General features: G+C 52.8%; 1 protein-coding gene and 1 long non-coding RNA gene across 3 annotated transcripts in view; one reads left to right on the plus strand and one right to left on the minus strand.

Moving 5' to 3' along the window:
* Nucleotides 1–20,578, plus strand: part of ST14 (ST14 transmembrane serine protease matriptase) — a 116,085-nt gene that overhangs the window by 48,759 nt on the left and 46,748 nt on the right. For both annotated transcript variants that reach the window (XM_075603353.1, XM_075603354.1), the window contains exons 5-7: nucleotides 11,168–11,319; nucleotides 12,528–12,563; nucleotides 13,482–13,722. In XM_075603353.1, coding sequence (XP_075459468.1) covers nucleotides 11,168–11,319; nucleotides 12,528–12,563; nucleotides 13,482–13,722 — 429 coding nt within the window. The remainder of the gene's footprint in view (nucleotides 1–11,167; nucleotides 11,320–12,527; nucleotides 12,564–13,481; nucleotides 13,723–20,578) is intronic.
* On the minus strand, nucleotides 1,066–9,884 carry LOC142496654 (uncharacterized). The gene is made up of 4 exons (XR_012802074.1): nucleotides 9,620–9,884; nucleotides 9,028–9,106; nucleotides 2,385–2,493; nucleotides 1,066–1,371 (listed from the first exon to the last, which is right to left on the minus strand). It is a non-coding gene; the product is annotated as an uncharacterized LOC142496654 (long non-coding RNA).

Raw genomic sequence — 20,578 nt, forward strand, 5'->3', positions numbered from 1 at the left:
CCCCAGTGCAGGCCCTGAGTCACCACCAGATTGTGGTACTGCAGGGAACAGCCACAGATGGGGACAGCATACCCTTTACTGATAGTAGCAGACAGGGATACAGTATCTTCCTGCGCTGCCTGGTGGTCGGTAGTTTGGGATCAAGCTACTGGACGCAAGTAAAGACTCGTGTGAGATTCCCTGTGCGTGAGGAATCAACGGAGAGCTACCATGCTAGATCGGCGGATCCTTTTTGAAGTACAGTTACCGGGTGCTGGAGCGCCCGGAAAGTATTATTATAAGTGCACCAACACCTGTACCTACAGGCGCTGATCCCGCCTTGGGGTTGAGGTTCTTGGGGACACTAAGGATAAAGTGACCAACGGACTGGTCCAGTACATTGGACACGGTGTGGGGTGCACGCGGTGGTGGGAAAGGGACATTACTCCAGGGTGGAGCGTGGCCAGAGCCACTGGTACAAAGGTTACCTTGTCAAGGACAATATCTATTGTGTGCGCATTATATTATTGCAAGGTTATCAATACATTCTATATGCATATGCTGTTCATTGTTATATCCATATCTGCTTACATATGTCTATGCTCCATATAGTAAAAGGTTCCAGAGTTGTGGATGGTCATTGTTATTCTTGTCCAGGGGCATCTCACTTATTGGGGATCCTGGGCGGGTGGAGGCGAGGTCAGATTACTTATTGTTGCTCCAGGCCCCCAGTTAGCGGAGGCTCAGATCTTGCTGAGCAAGCAGGTATATACAGCATTAGTAGCCTTTCTATGTTAACAGGAAAGAGGGTTACATGTATAAAAAAGTAGAATCTTTATTACAAACTAGAGTGGCCAACAGGACTGGCACTCGCTTCAAATGAGTAAAAAACCCTCATTGGAGACAATCTGTAAACTTTTCAGAACAGCTGAGGGACGAATGAACTGGTTAGTACACAAAGGAACTGTGGTGGCTGCTGTCATCAAACAGATACTCATCTGTAGTGTAGCATGCAACTGCTGTATCCAGAGGTCCCTTCCGTGTCGCCAATAGTAATGGGAATTCCAACGGGCTCTCACCCCGATCTGGCAGGCAGTGGTTTCTGCCTGTTACACGTAGTAAATATAACGCCTTTAACTCACTGGTATAAAGGCTACCCAGCACGGAACGCCTCACCTAGCACAGCTCGGCACACGGAGCCATACACTATCCTTGACACCGCACACAAAGTCCACACCCCTCAGACAGCTCCAAGCAGCGTGACCATGTATTATTTGTCATCTTAAGGCACGGCAGTGAGCGTTGAGCCGGAAGATCGGGAGAAAGACCTGAAAAGTATCTTTTCGCGCTGCTGCCGTTGCACGTCACGCTCTTTAGCCAATCACTGTGATACTGCAATACAGATTGAGGAAAAACTAGCTGAATTGCGCACAGGTTTGCTCCTATGTTTCCATTAAAAATACAACTATTTGATTAATTTAAAGTTTTAAAAACCACAATACACTTTAAATGTTTATTTTTTATAAACGATCACGCCACCACTTACAACTATATAAACTCAACGTGCGCGCCACGTGCATGCGCAATGCCGGGTGCGCGCCCGCACTCGCACCAGTGCCAACTATAAAACAAGCCTAACTCTGTGCCCAGGGCATACTTGAAAACGAGAGGTAACTCTCAATGTATTATTCCTGGTAGCACATTTTAAAAATAAATAAATGTGCAGTCCATTGAGTTGTGTTTACACTTTTTGACTAATATGTAGCCCTCTTTCCCTCTAGTTTGAAGGGTCTACTAGTTCTGGCGGTACCTGTCGTCTCACAGGGATCTGAGCCTCCGCTACTGGGAGCCTGGGGTAACGAATATACAGAGTGGCAGCGCCTCCACTTGCACGTGATCCCTATTGTATGGGATAACCCCGAGCAGGAACTATTAATAAGTCCACAGATTATAATAATAAAGTTAACTGTGAGCAATAGCAATACTAATGGTTACAGCTAGGGTGACCAGATTTTCAAAATGAAAAACCGGGACACATTCAAAAAAAAATTATAAAACAAATTACATCACATGATGCCCCCCTTTGCCATGACAACGAGGCACTGACATGTTGCCATGACAACGAGGCACTGACATGTTGCCATGGCAATGTGGCATCACGTGATGCCCCTGCAGTGTTTGTTTGTATAGAGGTGGGGGCTTTGCTTGGGCCCTTCAACTCTTACAGCCAGGGCATTATTGGCCAGGAATGCCCAGTTCGGAGGGAATTACTACTTCAAAATGTATTTCCAATTCTTAACACAACACAAAAAAAATAGAATACCAATAACAACCACAAACAATGTTTATGTAACCGTCAAATAAAATGTCTAAGCCCCTTGTTCAAATATGGTTGCGGTACTTACCAGATAAATCAGTGGCTGCAATCCACGACTGTATCCGCCTCTGAGCGTCTGTAAGCAATCCAGCGTTCCGTTCCTGGTGTGTGGCTGAAGAGGTGTGGGACTCCCTCCTCTCAAACGGAAAAGAAGAGCAAAAAAAAATAGAAGTTAGAACATAGGAGAAGGAGAAGAAGGAAAAGGAGAAGAGAAATAGGAGAAATAGGAGACAACTCCAGCAGATATTTTGAAGGCATTTTCTAACTTATCTTTTTTTCATGATGAGTGAGAGAGAGACAGAGTGAGAGAGAGACAGAGTGAGAGAGAGACAGAGAGACAGAGTGAGAGAGAGACAGAGAGACAGAGTGAAAGAGAGAGACAGAGTGAAAGAGAGAGACAGAGTGAGAGAGAGACAGAGTGAGAGAGAGACAGAGTGAGAGAGAGACAGAGTGAGAGAGAGACAGAGTGAGAGAGAGACAGAGTGAGAGAGAGACAGAGTGAGAGAGAGACAGAGTGAGAGAGAGACAGAGTGAGAGAGAGACAGAGTGAGAGAGAGACAGAGTGAGAGAGAGACAGAGTGAGAGAGAGACAGAGTGAGAGAGAGACAGAGTGAGAGAGAGACAGAGTGAGAGAGAGACAGAGTGAGAGAGAGACAGAGTGAGAGTGAGAGAGAGACAGAGTGAGAGTGAGAGAGTGACAGAGTGAGAGTGAGAGAGAGACAGAGTGAGAGAGAGACAGAGTGAGAGAGAGACAGAGTGAGAGAGAGACAGAGTGAGAGTGAGACAGAGTGAGAGAGAGACAGAGTGAGAGAGAGAGACAGAGTGAGAGAGAGAGACAGAGTGAGAGAGAGAGACAGAGTGAGAGAGAGAGACAGAGTGAGAGAGAGTGAGAGAGAGTGAGAGTGAGAGAGAGTGAGAGTGAGACAGAGTGAGAGTGAGACAGAGTGAGAGTGAGACAGAGTGAGAGTGAGACAGAGTGAGAGTGAGACAGAGTGAGAGTGAGACAGAGTGAGAGTGAGACAGAGTGAGAGTGAGACAGAGTGAGAGTGAGACAGAGTGAGAGTGAGACAGAGTGAGAGTGAGACAGAGTGAGAGTGAGAGAGTGACAGAGTGAGAGTGAGAGAGAGACAGAGTGAGAGTGAGAGAGAGACAGAGTGAGAGAGAGACAGAGTGAGAGAGAGACAGAGTGAGAGAGACAGAGTGAGAGAGACAGAGTGAGAGAGAGACAGAGTGAGAGAGAGACAGAGTGAGAGAGAGACAGAGTGAGAGAGAGACAGAGTGAGAGAGAGACAGAGTGAGAGAGAGACAGAGTGAGAGAGAGACAGAGTGAGAGAGAGACAGAGTGAGAGAGAGACAGAGTGAGAGAGAGACAGAGTGAGAGAGAGACAGAGTGAGAGAGAGACAGAGTGAGAGAGAGACAGAGACAGAGTGAGAGTGAGAGAGAGACAGAGTGAGAGAGAGACAGAGTGAGAGAGAGACAGAGTGAGAGAGAGACAGAGTGAGAGAGAGACAGAGTGAGAGAGAGACAGAGTGAGAGAGAGACAGAGTGAGAGTGAGAGAGTGACAGAGTGAGACAGAGACAGAGTGAGAGAGAGACAGAGTGAGAGAGAGACAGAGTGAGAGTGAGAGAGAGACAGAGAGACAGAGTGAGAGAGAGACAGAGAGACAGAGTGAAAGAGAGAGACAGAGTGAAAGAGAGAGACAGAGTGAAAGAGAGAGACAGAGTGAAAGAGAGAGACAGAGTGAGAGAGAGACAGAGTGAGAGAGAGACAGAGTGAGAGAGAGACAGAGTGAGAGAGAGACAGAGTGAGAGAGAGACAGAGTGAGAGAGAGACAGAGTGAGAGAGAGACAGAGTGAGAGAGAGACAGAGTGAGAGAGAGACAGAGTGAGAGAGAGACAGAGTGAGAGAGAGACAGAGTGAGAGAGAGACAGAGTGAGAGAGAGACAGAGTGAGAGAGAGACAGAGTGAGAGAGAGACAGAGTGAGAGAGAGACAGAGTGACAGAGTGACAGAGTGAGAGTGAGACAGAGTGAGAGAGAGACAGAGTGAGAGAGAGACAGAGTGAGAGAGAGACAGAGTGAGAGAGAGACAGAGTGAGAGAGAGACAGAGTGAAAGAGAGAGACAGAGTGAAAGAGAGAGACAGAGTGAAAGAGAGAGACAGAGTGAAAGAGAGAGACAGAGTGAAAGAGAGAGACAGAGTGAAAGAGAGAGACAGAGTGAGAGTGAGAGAGAGACAGAGTGAGAGTGAGAGAGTGAGAGACAGAGTGAGAGAGACAGAGTGAGAGAGACAGAGTGAGAGAGACAGAGTGAGAGAGACAGAGTGAGAGAGACAGAGTGAGAGAGACAGAGTGACAGAGACAGAGTGAGAGAGACAGAGTGAGAGTGAGAGAGAGACAGAGTGAGAGTGAGAGAGTGAGAGACAGAGTGAGAGTGAGAGAGTGAGAGAGACAGAGTGAGAGAGACAGAGTGAGAGAGACAGAGTGAGAGAGACAGAGTGACAGAGACAGAGTGAGAGAGACAGAGTGAGAGAGACAGAGTGACAGAGACAGAGTGAGAGAGACAGAGTGAGAGAGACAGAGTGACAGAGTGAGAGAGAGACAGAGTGACAGAGTGAGAGAGAGACAGAGTGAGAGTGAGACAGAGTGAGAGAGAGAGAGAGACAGTGAGAGAGAGACAGAGTGAGAGAGAGACAGAGTGAGAGAGAGACAGAGTGAGAGAGAGACAGAGTGAGAGAGAGACAGAGTGAGAGAGAGACAGAGTGAGAGAGAGACAGAGTGAGAGAGACAGAGTGAGAGAGACAGAGTGAGAGAGACAGAGTGAGAGAGACAGAGTGAGAGAGACAGAGTGAGAGAGACAGAGTGAGAGAGACAGAGTGAGAGAGACAGAGTGAGAGAGAGACAGAGTGAGAGAGAGACAGAGTGAGAGAGAGACAGAGTGAGAGAGAGACAGAGTGAGAGAGAGACAGAGTGAGAGAGAGACAGAGTGAGAGAGAGACAGAGTGAGAGAGAGACAGAGTGAGAGAGAGACAGAGTGAGAGAGAGACAGAGTGAGAGAGAGACAGAGTGAGAGAGAGACAGAGTGAGAGAGAGACAGAGTGAGAGAGAGACAGAGTGAGAGAGAGACAGAGTGAGAGAGAGAGAGTGACAGAGTGAGAGAGTGACAGAGTGAGAGAGTGACAGAGTGAGAGAGTGACAGAGTGAGAGTGAGAGAGTGACAGAGTGAGAGTGAGAGAGTGACAGAGTGAGAGTGAGAGAGTGACAGAGTGAGAGTGAGAGAGTGACAGAGTGAGAGTGAGAGAGTGACAGAGTGAGAGTGAGAGAGAGACAGAGTGAGAGTGAGAGAGAGTGAGAGAGAGAGACAGAGTGAGAGAGAGAGACAGAGTCAGAGTGAGAGAGAGAGACAGAGTGAGAGAGAGACAGAGTGAGAGAGAGAGACAGAGTGAGAGAGAGAGACAGAGTGAGAGAGAGACAGAGTGAGAGAGAGACAGAGTGAGAGAGAGACAGAGTGAGAGAGAGACAGAGTGAGAGAGAGACAGAGTGAGAGAGAGACAGAGTGAGAGAGAGACAGAGTGAGAGAGAGACAGAGTGAGAGTGAGACAGAGTGAGAGTGAGAGAGAGACAGAGTGAGAGTGAGAGAGTGACAGAGTGAGAGTGAGAGAGAGACAGAGTGAGAGAGAGACAGAGTGAGAGTGAGACAGAGTGAGAGAGAGACAGAGTGAGAGAGAGAGACAGAGTGAGAGAGAGAGACAGAGTGAGAGAGAGACAGAGTGAGAGAGAGACAGAGTGAGAGAGAGACAGAGTGAGAGAGAGACAGAGTGAGAGAGAGACAGAGTGAGAGAGAGACAGAGTGAGAGAGAGACAGAGTGAGAGAGAGACAGAGTGAGAGTGAGAGAGAGACAGAGTGAGAGTGAGAGAGTGACAGAGTGAGAGTGAGAGAGAGACAGAGTGAGAGAGAGACAGAGTGAGAGAGAGACAGAGTGAGAGAGAGACAGAGTGAGAGAGAGACAGAGTGAGAGAGAGACAGAGTGAGAGAGAGACAGAGTGAGAGAGAGACAGAGTGAGAGAGAGACAGAGTGAGAGAGAGACAGAGTGAGAGAGAGACAGAGTGAGAGAGAGACAGAGTGAGAGAGAGACAGAGTGAGAGAGAGACAGAGTGAGAGAGAGACAGAGTGAGAGAGAGACAGAGTGAGAGAGAGACAGAGAGAGACAGAGTGAGAGAGAGACAGAGTGAAAGAGAGAGACAGAGTGAAAGAGAGAGACAGAGTGAAAGAGAGAGACAGAGTGAAAGAGAGAGACAGAGTGAAAGAGAGAGACAGAGTGAGAGAGAGACAGAGTGAGAGTGAGAGAGAGACAGAGTGAGAGTGAGAGAGAGACAGAGTGAGAGTGAGAGTGAGAGAGACAGAGTGAGAGAGACAGAGTGAGAGAGACAGAGTGAGAGAGACAGAGTGAGAGAGACAGAGTGAGAGAGACAGAGTGAGAGAGACAGAGTGAGAGAGACAGAGTGAGAGAGACAGAGTGAGAGAGACAGAGTGAGAGAGACAGAGTGAGAGAGACAGAGTGAGAGAGACAGAGTGACAGAGACAGAGTGACAGAGACAGAGTGAGAGAGACAGAGTGACAGAGTGAGAGTGACAGAGTGAGAGTGAGAGAGAGAGACAGAGTGAGAGAGAGAGACAGAGTGAGAGAGACAGAGTGAGAGAGACAGAGTGAGAGAGACAGAGTGAGAGAGACAGAGTGAGAGAGACAGAGTGAGAGAGACAGAGTGAGAGAGACAGAGTGAGAGAGACAGAGTGAGAGAGACAGAGTGAGAGAGACAGAGTGAGAGAGACAGAGTGAGAGAGACAGAGTGAGAGAGACAGAGTGAGAGAGACAGAGTGAGAGAGACAGAGTGAGAGAGACAGAGTGAGAGAGACAGAGTGAGAGAGACAGAGTGAGAGAGACAGAGTGAGAGAGACAGAGTGAGAGAGACAGAGTGAGAGAGACAGAGTGAGAGAGACAGAGTGAGAGAGACAGAGTGAGAGAGACAGAGTGAGAGAGACAGAGTGAGAGAGACAGAGTGAGAGAGACAGAGTGAGAGAGACAGAGTGAGAGAGACAGAGTGAGAGAGAGACAGAGTGAGAGAGAGACAGAGTGAGAGAGAGACAGAGTGAGAGAGAGACAGAGTGAGAGAGAGACAGAGTGAGAGAGAGACAGAGTGAGAGAGAGACAGAGTGAGAGAGAGACAGAGTGAGAGAGAGACAGAGTGAGAGAGAGACAGAGTGAGAGAGAGACAGAGTGAGAGAGAGACAGAGTGAGAGAGAGACAGAGTGAGAGAGAGACAGAGTGAGAGAGAGACAGAGTGAGAGAGAGACAGAGTGAGAGAGACAGAGTGACAGAGTGAGAGAGTGACAGAGTGACAGAGTGACAGAGTGAGAGAGTGAGAGAGTGAGAGAGTGACAGAGTGAGAGAGTGACAGAGTGACAGAGTGAGAGTGAGAGAGTGACAGAGTGAGAGTGAGAGAGTGACAGAGTGAGAGTGAGAGAGTGACAGAGTGAGAGTGAGAGAGTGACAGAGTGAGAGTGAGAGAGAGACAGAGTGAGAGAGAGAGACAGAGTGAGAGAGAGAGACAGAGTGAGAGAGAGAGACAGAGTGAGAGAGAGAGACAGAGTGAGAGAGAGAGACAGAGTGAGAGAGAGAGACAGAGTGAGAGAGAGAGACAGAGTGAGAGAGAGAGACAGAGTGAGAGAGAGAGACAGAGTGAGAGAGAGAGACAGAGTGAGAGAGAGAGACAGAGTGAGAGAGAGAGACAGAGTGAGAGAGAGAGACAGAGTGAGAGAGAGACAGAGTGAGAGAGAGACAGAGTGAGAGAGAGACAGAGTGAGAGAGAGACAGAGTGAGAGAGAGACAGAGTGAGAGAGAGACAGAGTGAGAGAGAGACAGAGTGAGAGAGAGACAGAGTGAGAGAGAGACAGAGTGAGAGAGAGACAGAGTGAGAGAGAGACAGAGTGAGAGAGAGACAGAGTGAGAGAGAGACAGAGTGAGAGAGAGACAGAGTGAGAGAGAGAGAGTGAGAGAGTGAGAGTGAGAGAGTGAGAGAGACAGAGTGAGAGAGACAGAGTGAGAGAGACAGAGTGAGAGAGACAGAGTGAGAGAGACAGAGTGAGAGAGACAGAGTGAGAGAGACAGAGTGAGAGAGACAGAGTGAGAGAGACAGAGTGAGAGAGACAGAGTGAGAGAGACAGAGTGAGAGAGACAGAGTGAGAGAGACAGAGTGAGAGAGACAGAGTGAGAGAGACAGAGTGAGAGAGACAGAGTGAGAGAGACAGAGTGAGAGAGACAGAGTGAGAGAGAGACAGAGTGAGAGAGAGACAGAGTGAGAGAGAGACAGAGTGAGAGAGAGACAGAGTGAGAGAGAGACAGAGTGAGAGAGAGACAGAGTGAGAGAGAGACAGAGTGAGACAGAGTGAGAGAGAGACAGAGTGAGAGAGAGACAGAGTGAGACAGAGTGAGACAGAGACAGAGTGAGAGAGAGACAGAGTGAGACAGAGTGAGACAGAGACAGAGTGAGAGAGAGACAGAGTGAGACAGAGTGAGACAGAGACAGAGTGAGAGAGAGACAGAGTGTTTTGTAAAACAGTTTTTTTTTTCAAAAACAACATTTTTTAAAAATTATTTTTATATTCTGTACTTACCCAAGGTCTGTGAGGACTGGTAGTCTGTGAAAAGTCTGCCTCGTGGCCGACACCACAACGTCCGTTGTGAGTGCCCACGCTGCAAGAAAAAGGGTGCAAAAAATGTAATTGGAAATCAGCATTTTAATGCAATATAGTTATATATCTAGACAGCAGCATAAGAAAAAAAAATCATAATGTCTTTTTTACAGTTTAACTTCAACATAAATTCTATTAAGTAAAAAGGGATTTCAGTATCAGAAATGAATAAAACATACCACTTTACTTCGCAGCCTGAAATCTACTTTCTAATCTCTACTGGACTTAATAAACAATTAACATTAATTAAAATTACTTAAATAATGAAGACATTAAAATTAAAGAATTTCAATTAATAAAAAATGACCATTAAAATTAAATAATTGACATTAATTAAAATGAAATAAACAATGAATTGACATTAAATAAAAAATGAAGGCATTAAGTACAATTAAGACTTTTTTTAAAATTGAACATTCTGACCTGACCTTGTGTACTACAATTTGCAAAATAAATAGGGGAAATAACAAATAGGGTTGTATTTATATTAAAAATATATGTTGCTACTACTTACAGTAATTATTAGCTCAGCTCTGCTCCTAGGAGGTGGATTTTGAGACACAGTCAGACAAAGGCCAAAGCAAATGTGCAGCAGCTCTCTGACACTTGCTCCTCTCCGATCCTCCGCGTGGCAGTGAATGTCACGACACTGACATCACTGACATCACTGACATCACTTCACTCCTCCCCTCCCACCTCACCTCTGGCATCATCCAATCCCCTGCGGTCCTGCTGCAGATTCAATACTTAAATTGCCTCCCCCTGCAGGAAACATCCAATCTCCTGCACCGTTATTGCCTCTCCCCCCCCCCCAGGCACGCTGCCTCTCCCCCCCCCCCAGGCACGCTGCCTCTCCCCCCCCCCAGGCACGCTGCCTCTCTCCCCCCCTCCCAGGCACGCTGCCTCTCCCCCCCCCACGGCACCCTTCCTTCCATTCACACATACTATACCAATACAGGGCCTTGGTGAAGGATGATGCCGGGGGCGGGGCTTAATGCCGAGGGGGGCGGGACATTGTACAATGACGGGCCGCATCCAATCAGCAAGACCCGTAACACAAGCCCAACCCCTGGCAGTAAAAAAAAAAAAAAACTTACCAGCCGGGCTGCTGCAGTCTCCTCCTCCGCGCCGCCGCAGACTCGCGCACCGCGCACAACGAACCGCCGGCGACAAAAAAACAGGGACACATGAGGAAAATCCGGGACATTACCGGTACGCACAGAAAAACGGTACAGCTCCCGAAAAACCGGGACTGTACCGGTAAAACCGGTACGGATGGTCACCCTAGTTACAGCTATACCTCGCCGCGCAGGGCGTTGTCCAACCACCGTGTATCCCCACACAGTGTCCAGAGTACCAAAGGTGTCCCTTGGTCACTTCACCCAATAAGTGTCCCCAAAAGATGTGTCCCTCTCTTGCAGTCTAGTCCCAGACTGCAGTTGCAATAGTTCAAAGGAAACCGCTGTGGCCCTACGCTGACTAATCACTAAAAGGGCAGAATCCCTAACTGAAAGGGCCTTCCCTAAAGCAGCCACAATCTAGGGTGAGTTGGGGCCTAGGGGATCTCTGGCCTAGTGTAGAGGGTCACAGACCCCTGCATCTATACAACCTCCCCTAGCTGTGTCCCAGCTCCAACTGCCCGCAAGCCCTCAGAGCTCCAACTGTATCAACTGCCTCAGCAGGGAATCCTAACACTCTATTGGTCAGGCCTAGCCACCTGACTCCGCAGCCCTGTGGCCTTCTGGGGGCTGTAGTCCCCGGGAAACCCTCTTATCATTGGCGCCACGTGCGCTACCTGTAATGGCCGCCACAAATCTCGGCAGCTACTGGCCGTGCGTGCGCGTATCTAACATGGCGGCGCCCTGAGCTCTCTCTTCTCTGCTCTCGCCCAGCAGCAACCCCCCCCTTCTCCCAATTTGCAGCAGAGGTAAAAGTCAAACCGGGGAACCCAGGCCACATATAGTAATCTCAATGCTATTCATGTCCCTGAAACAGCATGGTGATGAAATTGCTAATGATCTGCATCTTTTTTTTTTCTTTCTTTTTTTTCTCCCCCTTCCAGTGAAGGCAGTATAATTGCATATTACTGGGCTGAATTTGCAGTACCGGCTTATCGAGAAGCTGCACTGGAAAAGGCCATGTCTGAGCTAAAGGTGAAAACTGTTTATCTGCGTCATCACTCGCTGCTGTCTGTGGATTCTCTTGTGGCATTCCGTAAGTATGACCTCCAACACGGCATTCTGTTTAGAGAGGGACAGAGACAGATTCTCCTCCAGAAAACTGGAGCTCATTCTAGTCCTACAGGCAGCCAGTGAGCAGGCTGGAAACAAGCAGAGGAAACGCAAAGCTGAACAAATAGGTGACACATTGGAAAATAGTTATTAATAAAACTGCTATATTATGAAGCAGTATAATAGTACTGTCATGTTAACACTAGCTCAGATCAAGTTTTATGCCTAAACCTAATCCATACCTCTATTCATACTACTGCATTTCATGATGAAATCCTTTAACCGTAACTTAGCTCTCTTTTATAGTTCTTTTTTTAAAATCCTGAAATGGAAAGGAAAATCACTTCTTAAGAAATAGCATAACACGGTATCAGGAAGGTAAAGCAGCAAAACATGAAATATTGTGTGTTTTTATTTTTTATAATAAATCAGTTCTGTACTATTAGATAATAGTGACCTGTTTTAAATTTTTTTTATTCAACTCTAAATGCCATATTTAATGTGTTTTTATGCATCCTTTGATTTCCATAGCAGGTTTTAGTCCACCTCCCAAGCAGTGCCGGCACTTTCCTTACTGTGGTAATTTGTTGCCAATGTCCCATTAGGAGCTGTGAACTTTAACACTAGATCAGCGGTGCGCATAGTGGGGGTGCGAGATATTTCTGGCGGGACGCGGCATTTCAGGGGACCCGCGCTCTTCCCCCAGGCATTTAAATTAAATGCGGGGGGGATTGCGTGAGGCCCCTGCAACTCTAAACTTACTTCGTCTCTGCCATTGTCAGGATTCGTGTCCATGGCAACGCGGCGACATGACCCGTGGGGAGAGGGGGGGGGGAGGTGTCGCGTATCGCGCACCACCGGAGGTGAAAAGGCAGAGGGGGCGCAGCAAAAAAAGTTTTGCGCACCCCTGCACTAGATAATGTTACTCATGTAATATCAGGATACATTGTAGCTGCTGAGCTACACTTGACTGAAGGATTGATTGAAACTCATAGGCGACCATTGTTAGGCACATACTAAGGATTTTACAGATTTATAACAGGAGCACCAAATGATTGCCAGCTTGGTTAAGAATGTATAATTATAAATTGTCACATGCTTTACAGCTAAAAAAAAAAAAAAAGTGAATGTAAATGTGCTTTAAATATCATCATCCCTTCCATTGCTTAATCCAGTCTCTCTGTCTCACAGCTGTTGATATCGAGTTGGCGAGAAAGTTCAGGGACAGTAAGTGTAAACTTCTGATATTTCACTTATTAACATATTGTCTAATATGCATAAAAAAATATGGTTGTCACACTAGTTTTTTTTTTGTTTAGTTTGGGTAATTGGGTGACGATTAGACCCTACAGATAGATATATAAAAACGTGGTATATGAACTTGCTCAGTGGCCTTTTCTATCTGTGCAGTCGTAAAGGGGCCTTACATCTGTCTGTGGATGGTGGGACGTGCTATAGTAACGTAAATATAATAATCATGTTTTCTGAGCACTGACTATATAATCAGCTCGGCGTATAGAATTTTACAGGTACTGAATCTCTGCTTCAGAGCTTTCAATCTTAAGGCTGTTATATACAGTGTGTGTGTGTGTGTGTGTGTGTGTGTGTGTGTGTGTGTGTGTGTGTGTGTGTGTGTGTGTGTGTGTGTGTGTGTGTGTGTGTGTGTGTGTGTGTGTGTGTGTGTTAATATTTATTAAAAAAAAACATTCGTAAAAAGAAAATGTATTGGACCACACACACACACACACACACATACACACACACACACACATACACACATACACATGCATACATACATTTGAGCGCAGGCAGCGCCGCAAAAAAAGATGATTTTCCTCATCTTCGCCGCTGTCTGTCGACTCCCCTTTCCCTGCCGTGCGCGCGCGCGGCCCTTGTATAGACAGGCGTAGAACGTGCCTAATGTTGGAGCCTGAGAGAATGATAAAATTAGAGCTGGCACTGGAATCTGAATCATGTACACCCAAATCAAGGGCACTATCCTTACCATGATGCTATTCCTTCAGCAGCTTTTGGGCCTATTGTCTTTTTTTTGCTGCCATCTGCATGTGAAATGTCAAACTGATTAACTGGGGTCTCATTATTTTTAGGGTAATCTACTCATCTACTGTCTTCCTTCTCCCCCAGGTGGACGCACTTTTTTTCTGCACACCAAAACTGGAGATGTGACAAAGTTTTCCACTTCTGGTTTTCCCAACTCTCCGTACCCTGCAAATACTCTGTGCCAATGGGCGCTTCGTGCAGATCCTGATCATGTGATCCGCCTCAACTTCAAAACCTTCAAAATGGAGCCATGTAAAACCCCTTATGGAGACTATGTGATGGTGTATGACTCTCTGACCGCAGTGGAGCCTCGAGTTCTAGTGAGGTGAGTGTGCCGAGGGTTTGGCTATGTGTATCTGTCCATTGTGTCACTTTCAAGTTGTAATAGCTTGTCTGACACTACCCTCAACAAAATATACTAATCACCACACTTTGCTACAGAAACTGCTGGCGTTTCTCTCCTGCAAACTAGAAAAATCTGTACTGTGTTAGCTCATATAGTAGAGGGGAAAAGGTTTTTGTAATAAAATTGAGCAAAAATTGGGTAGCAGTGATAACCACTTTAACAAGTTTATTTCTTATAGGGCTTTTCTCCCAATGGGACTAGTCAAAGTGCTTCACATTTACAATATAGGACATTTGGTATTTACAGACAGTCCTTGCTAAGATGCTGGTTATTGGCAACTGAGGTACAGGGAAACTTGCCCAAGGTCACAAGGTGCCGATACTGGGAATTGAACCAGGATCCCATCTATATACATATATCGTGCGGTGTGCGTATAACTGTAGGTTGCGTTAAAGGGTGCGCTAAGAGCCCACTGTATCCCCCTCTCCAAATAGACTGTGGGGAAAAACCAGTCCACAGCTTTATTTTTTTTAACCTAAGATTTATCAACTCTCTTCCACCACCTCCCCGGCCGCATGACCATAGTTAAGAGCCCAACAGCATTGCCGTGTGTTACCCACGTAAGGCTTCGCCGAATTACTTCACCAGCCCCAATGACTGTGCCATTTATATTCGGTATTCATATACCTCTTGGGCTTTCCCAGCCTGACAGGGTAACCATCCACTGACTGCTATGACAATACCTACCTACAACAGAACACACATTAGCATCATAGTTTTTTAATTTTCTTTATTAAGCAAAACAACATCAGAACATTTTCGTACATACAATACGGGGGGGGGGGGGTGGGCTGGGAACTTGGTGCTGAGGCGGGAAGATGCCCACCTCACGGAGCACCCGCACTTTATTCTCTCCCCCGGATGTCACCAGCTCCTTCCCCCGGGCTTAACACGGCCACCGGTGTGAGGAGCTGCACGGAGGGAGATGGGTCCCGAGCAGGTCAAAAGAGCAGGGGGGAGCTCCCACCCGCTTAGAGACCCCTGCCTGGCTGTGTAAGGGGAACTGCAGGCTTTGTCGTCTTTAAGAGCAAACCATAATGGAGTGCAAGAATCGAGGCCTCGTCGGTGAGTGACAGCCACACCGCCTGCAGTTCCTCACGCACGCGCACACGCACACCGCCTGCAGTTCCTCACGCACGCGCACGCCGCCTGCAGTTCCTCACGCACGCCGCCTGCAGTTCCTCACGCACACCGCCTGCAGTTCCTCACGCACACCGCTTGCAGTTCCTCACGCACGCGCACACCGCCTGCAGTTCCTCACGCACACCGCCTGCAGTTCCTCACGCACAACGCCTGCAGTTCCTCACGCGCGCGCACACCGCCTGCAGTTCCTCATGCACGCGCACACCGCCTGCAGTTCCTCACGCACACCGCCTGCAGTTCCTCGCACACACCGCCTGGAGTTCCTCACGCACGCGCACACCGCCTGCAGTTCCTCATGGCGCACACCGCCTGCAGTTCCTCCCGCACACCGCCTGCAGTTCCTCCCGCACGCGCACGCCGCCTGCAGTTCCTTCCGCACGCGCACGCCGCCTGCAGTTCCTCCCGCACGCGCACACCGCCTGCAGTTCCTCATGCACGCGCACACCGCCTGCAGTTACTCACGCACACCGCCTGCAGTTCCTCGCGCACACCGCCTGCAGTTCCTCACGCACACAGCCTGGACTTCCTCACGCACGCGCACACCGCCTGCAGTTCCTCATGGCGCACACCGCCTGCAGTTCCTCACGCACACCGCCTGCAGTTCCTCCCGCACGCGCACGCCGCCTGCAGTTCCTCACGCACACCGCCTGCAGTTCCTCACGCACGCGCACACCGCCTGCAGTTCCTCACGCACGTGCACACCGCCTGCAGTTCCTCACGCACACCGCCTGCAGTTCCTCACGCACGCGCACACCGCCTGCAGTTCCTCACGCACACCGCCTGCAGTTCCTCGCGCACGCGCACACCGCCTGCAGTTCCTCACGCATGCGCACACCGCCTGCAGTTCCTCGCGCACGCCGCCTGCAGTTCCTCACGCACGCCGCCTGCAGTTCCTCGCGCACACCGCCTGCAGTTCCTCGCGCACGCCGCCTGCAGTTCCTCGCGCACGCCGCCTGCAGTTCCTCACGCACACCGCCTGCAGTTCCTCGCGCACGCGCACACCGCCTGCAGTTCCTCACGCACACCGCCTGCAGTTCCTCACGCACGCCGCCTGCAGTTCCTCGCGCACGCCGCCTGCAGTTCCTCACGCACGCGCACACTGCCTGCTGTTCCTCACGCACGCCGCCTGCAGTTCCTCGCGCACGCCGCCTGCAGTTCCTCGCGCACGCCGCCTGCAGTTCCTCGCGCACGCCGCCTGCAGTTCCTCGCGCACGCCGCCTGCAGTTCCTCGCGCACGCCGCCTGCAGTTCCTTGCGCACGCCGCCTGCAGTTCCTCACGCACGCGCACATCGCCTGCAGTTCCTCACGCACACCGCCTGCAGTTCCTCGCGCACACCGCCTGCAGTTCCTCGCGCACGCGCACACCGCCTGCAGTTCCTCGCGCACGCGCACACCGCCTGCAGTTCCTCGCGCACGCGCACACCGCCTGCAGTTCCTCACGCACACCGCCTGCAGTTCCTCACGCACGCGCACACCGCCTGCAGTTCCTCACGCACACCGCCTGCAGTTCCTCACGCACGCGCACACCGCCTGCAGTTCCTCGCGCACGCCGCCTGCAGTTCCTCGCGCACGCCGCCTGCAGTTCCTCGCGCACGCCGCCTGCAGTTCCTCGCGCACGCCGCCTGCAGTTCGTCGCGCACGCCGCCTGCAGTTCCTCGCGCACGCCGCCTGCAGTTCCTCGCGCACGCCGCCTGCAGTTCCTCGCGCACGCCGCCTGCAGTTCCTCGCGCACGCCGCCTGCAGTTCCACGCGCACACCGCCTGCAGTTCCTCGCGCACGCGCACACCGCCTGCAGTTCCTCGCGCACGCGCACACCGCCTGCAGTTCCTCACGCACACCGCCTGCAGTTCCTCACGCACGCGCACACCGCCTGCAGTTCCTCGCGCACACCGCCTGCAGTTCCTCGCGCACACCGCCTGCAGTTCCTCGCGCACACCGCCTGCAGTTCCTCGCGCACGCGCACACCGCCTGCAGTTCCTCACGCACGCGCACACCGCCTGCAGTTCCTCACGCACACCGCCTGCAGTTCCTCACGCACACGCACACCGCCTGCAGTTCCTCACGCACACGCACGCCGCCTGCAGTTCCTCGCGCACGCCGCCTGCAGTTCCTCGCGCACGCGCACACCGGCTGCAGTTCCTCACGCACGCGCACACCGCCTGCAGTTCCTCACGCACACCGCCTGCAGTTCCTCACGCACGCGCACACCGCCTGCAGTTCCTCACGCACGCGCACACCGCCTGCAATTCCTCACGCACGCGCACACCGCCTGCAGTTCCTCACGCACACCGCCTGCAGTTCCTCACGCACGCGCACACCGCCTGCAGTTCCTCACGCACGCGCACACCGCCTGCAGTTCCTCGCGCACGCGCACACCGCCTGCAGTTTCTCGCGCTCGCGCACACCGCCTGCAGTTCCTCACGCACGCGCACACCGCCTGCAGTTCCTCATGCACACCGCCTGCAGTTCCTCACGCACGCGCACACCGCCTGCAGTTCCTCACGCACACCGCCTGCAGTTCCTCACGCACACCGCCTGCAGTTCCTCACGCACACCGCCTGCAGTTCCTCACGCACACCGCCTGCAGTTCCTCACGCACACCGCCTGCAGTTCCTCACGCACACCGCCTGCAGTTCCTCACGCACACCGCCTGCAGTTCCTCGCGCACACCGCCTGCAGTTTCTCGCGCTCGCGCACACCGCCTGCAGTTCCTCACGCACGCGCACACCGCCTGCAGTTCCTCACGCACGCGCACACCGCCTGCAGTTCCTCATGCACACCGCCTGCAGTTCCTCACGCACGCGCACACCGCCTGCAGTTCTTCGCGCACACCGCCTGCAGTTCCTCGCGCACACCGCCTGCAGTTCCTCACGCACACCGCCTGCAGTTCCTCACGCACACCGCCTGCAGTTCCTCACGCACACCGCCTGCAGTTCCTCACGCACACCGCCTGCAGTTCCTCACGCACACCGCCTGCAGTTCCTCACGCACACCGCCTGCAGTTCCTCACGCACGCGCACACCGCCTGCCATTCCTCACGAACGCGCACACCGCCTGCAGTTCCTCACGCACGCGCACACCGCCTGCAGTTCCTCACGCACGCGCACACCGCCTGCAGTTCCTCACGCACACCGCCTGCAGTTCCTCACGCACACCGCCTGCAGTTCCTCACGCACACCGCCTGCAGTTCCTCACGCACACCGCCTGCAGTTCCTCACGCACGCGCACACCGCCTGCAGTTCCTCGCGCACGCGCACACCGCCTGCAGTTCCTCATGCACCCGCACACCGCCTGCAGTTCCTCACGCATGCGCACACCGCCTGCAGTTCCTCACGCACACCGCCTGCAATTCCTCACGCACGCGCACACCGCCTGCAGTTCCTCACGCACACCGCCTGCAGTTCCTCACGCACACCGCCTGCAGTTCCTCACGCACACCGCCTGCAGTTCCTCACGCACACCGCCTGCAGTTCCTCGCGCACACCGCCTGCAGTTCCTCGCGCACACCGCCTGCAGTTCCTCACGCACACCGCCTGCAGTTGCTCACGCACACCGCCTGCAGTTCCTCGCGCACACCGCCTGCAGTTCCTCACGCACACGCACACCACCTGCAGTTCCTCACGCACACCGCCTGCAGTTCCTCACGCACACCGCCTGCAGTTGCTCACGCACACCGCCTGCAGTTCCTCGCGCACACCGCCTGCAGTTCCTCACGCACACCGCCTGCAGTTCCTCATGCACACCGCCTGCAGTTCCTCACGCACACCGCATGCAGTTCCTTACACACGCGCACACTGCCTGCACTTCCTCACGCACACCGCCTGCAGTTCCTCGCGCACACCGCCTGCAGTTGCTCACGCACACCGCCTGCAGTTCCTCGCGCACACCGCCTGCTGTTCCTCGCGCACACCGCCTGCTGTTCCTCACGCACACCGCCTGCAGTTGCTCACGCACACCGCCTGCAGTTCCTCGCGCACACCGCCTGCAGTTCCTCACGCACACGCACACCACCTGCAGTTCCTCACGCACACCGCCTGCAGTTCCTCACGCACACCGCCTGCAGTTCCTCACGCACACCGCCTGCAGTTCCTCACGCACGCCGCCTGCTGTTCCTCGTGCACACCGCCTGCAGTTCCTCACGCACAACACCTGCAGTTCCTCACGCACGCGCACACCGCCTGCAGTTCCTCCCGCACACCGCCTGCAGTTCCTCCCGCACACCGCCTGCAGTTCCTCCCGCACACCGCCTGCAGTTCCTCCCGCACACCGCCTGCAGTTCCTCCCGCACACCGCCTGCAGTTCCTCGCGCACACCGCCTGCAGTTCCTCACGCACGCGCACACCGCCTGCAGTTCCTCGCGCACACCGCCTGCAGTTCCTCACGCACGCGCACACCGCCTGCAGTTCCTCACGCACGCGCACACCGCCTGCAGTTCCTCGCGCACGCCGCCTGCAGTTCCTCGCGCACGCCGCCTGCAGTTCCTCACACACACCGCCTGCAGTTCCTCATGCACACCGCCTGCAGTTCCTCACGCACGCGCACACCACCTGCAGTTCCTCGCGCACGCGCACACCGCCTGCAGTTCCTCACGCATGCCGCCTGCAGTTCCTCACGCACACCACCTGCAGTTCCTCACGCACACCGCCTGCAGTTCCTCACGCACGCGCACACCGCCTGCAGTTCCTCCCGCACACCGCCTGCAGTTCCTCACGCACACCGCCTGCAGTTCCTCACGCACGCGCACACCGCCTGCAGTTCCTCGCGCACACCGCCTGCAGTTCCTCACGCACGCGCACACCGCCTGCAGTTCCTCACGCACGCGCACACCGCCTGCAGTTCCTCACGCACGCGCACACCGCCTGCAGTTCCTCGCGCACGCCGCCTGCAGTTCCTCGCGCACGCCGCCTGCAGTTCCTCACGCACACCGCCTGCAGTTCCTCATGCACACCGCCTGCAGTTCCTCACGCACGCGCACACCACCTGCAGTTCCTCGCGCACGCGCACACCGCCTGCAGTTCCTCACGCATGCCGCCTGCAGTTCCTCACGCACACCACCTGCAGTTCCTCACGCACACCGCCTGCAGTTCCTCACGCACACCGCCTGCAGTTCCTCACGCACACCGCCTGCAGTTCCTCACGCACACCGCCTGCAGTTCCTCACGCACACCGCCTGCAGTTCCTCACGCACGCGCACACCGCCTGCAGTTCCTCGCGCACACCGCCTGCAGTTCCTCGCGCACGCCGCCTGCTGTTCCTCACGCACACCGCCTGCAGTTCCTCATGCACACCGCCTGCAGTTCCTCATGCACGCGCACACCACCTGCAGTTCCTCGCGCACGCGCACGCGCACACCGCCTGCAGTTCCTCACGCATGCCGCCTGCAGTTCCTCACGCACGCCGCCTGCAGTTCCTCACGCACACCACCTGCAGTTCCTCACGCACACCGCCTGCAGTTCCTCACGCACGCGCACACCGCCTGCAGTTCCTCACGCACACCACCTGCAGTTCCTCACGCACACCGCCTGCAGTTCCTCACGCACGCGCACGCCGCCTGCAGTTCCTCACGCACGCCACCTGCAGTTCCTCACGCACACCGCCTGCAGTTCCTCACGCACACCGCCTGCAGTTCCTC

The sequence above is a fragment of the Ascaphus truei genome, chromosome 6, assembly GCF_040206685.1.
Source record: "Ascaphus truei isolate aAscTru1 chromosome 6, aAscTru1.hap1, whole genome shotgun sequence".
Classification (NCBI taxonomy): Eukaryota; Metazoa; Chordata; class Amphibia; order Anura; family Ascaphidae; genus Ascaphus; species Ascaphus truei.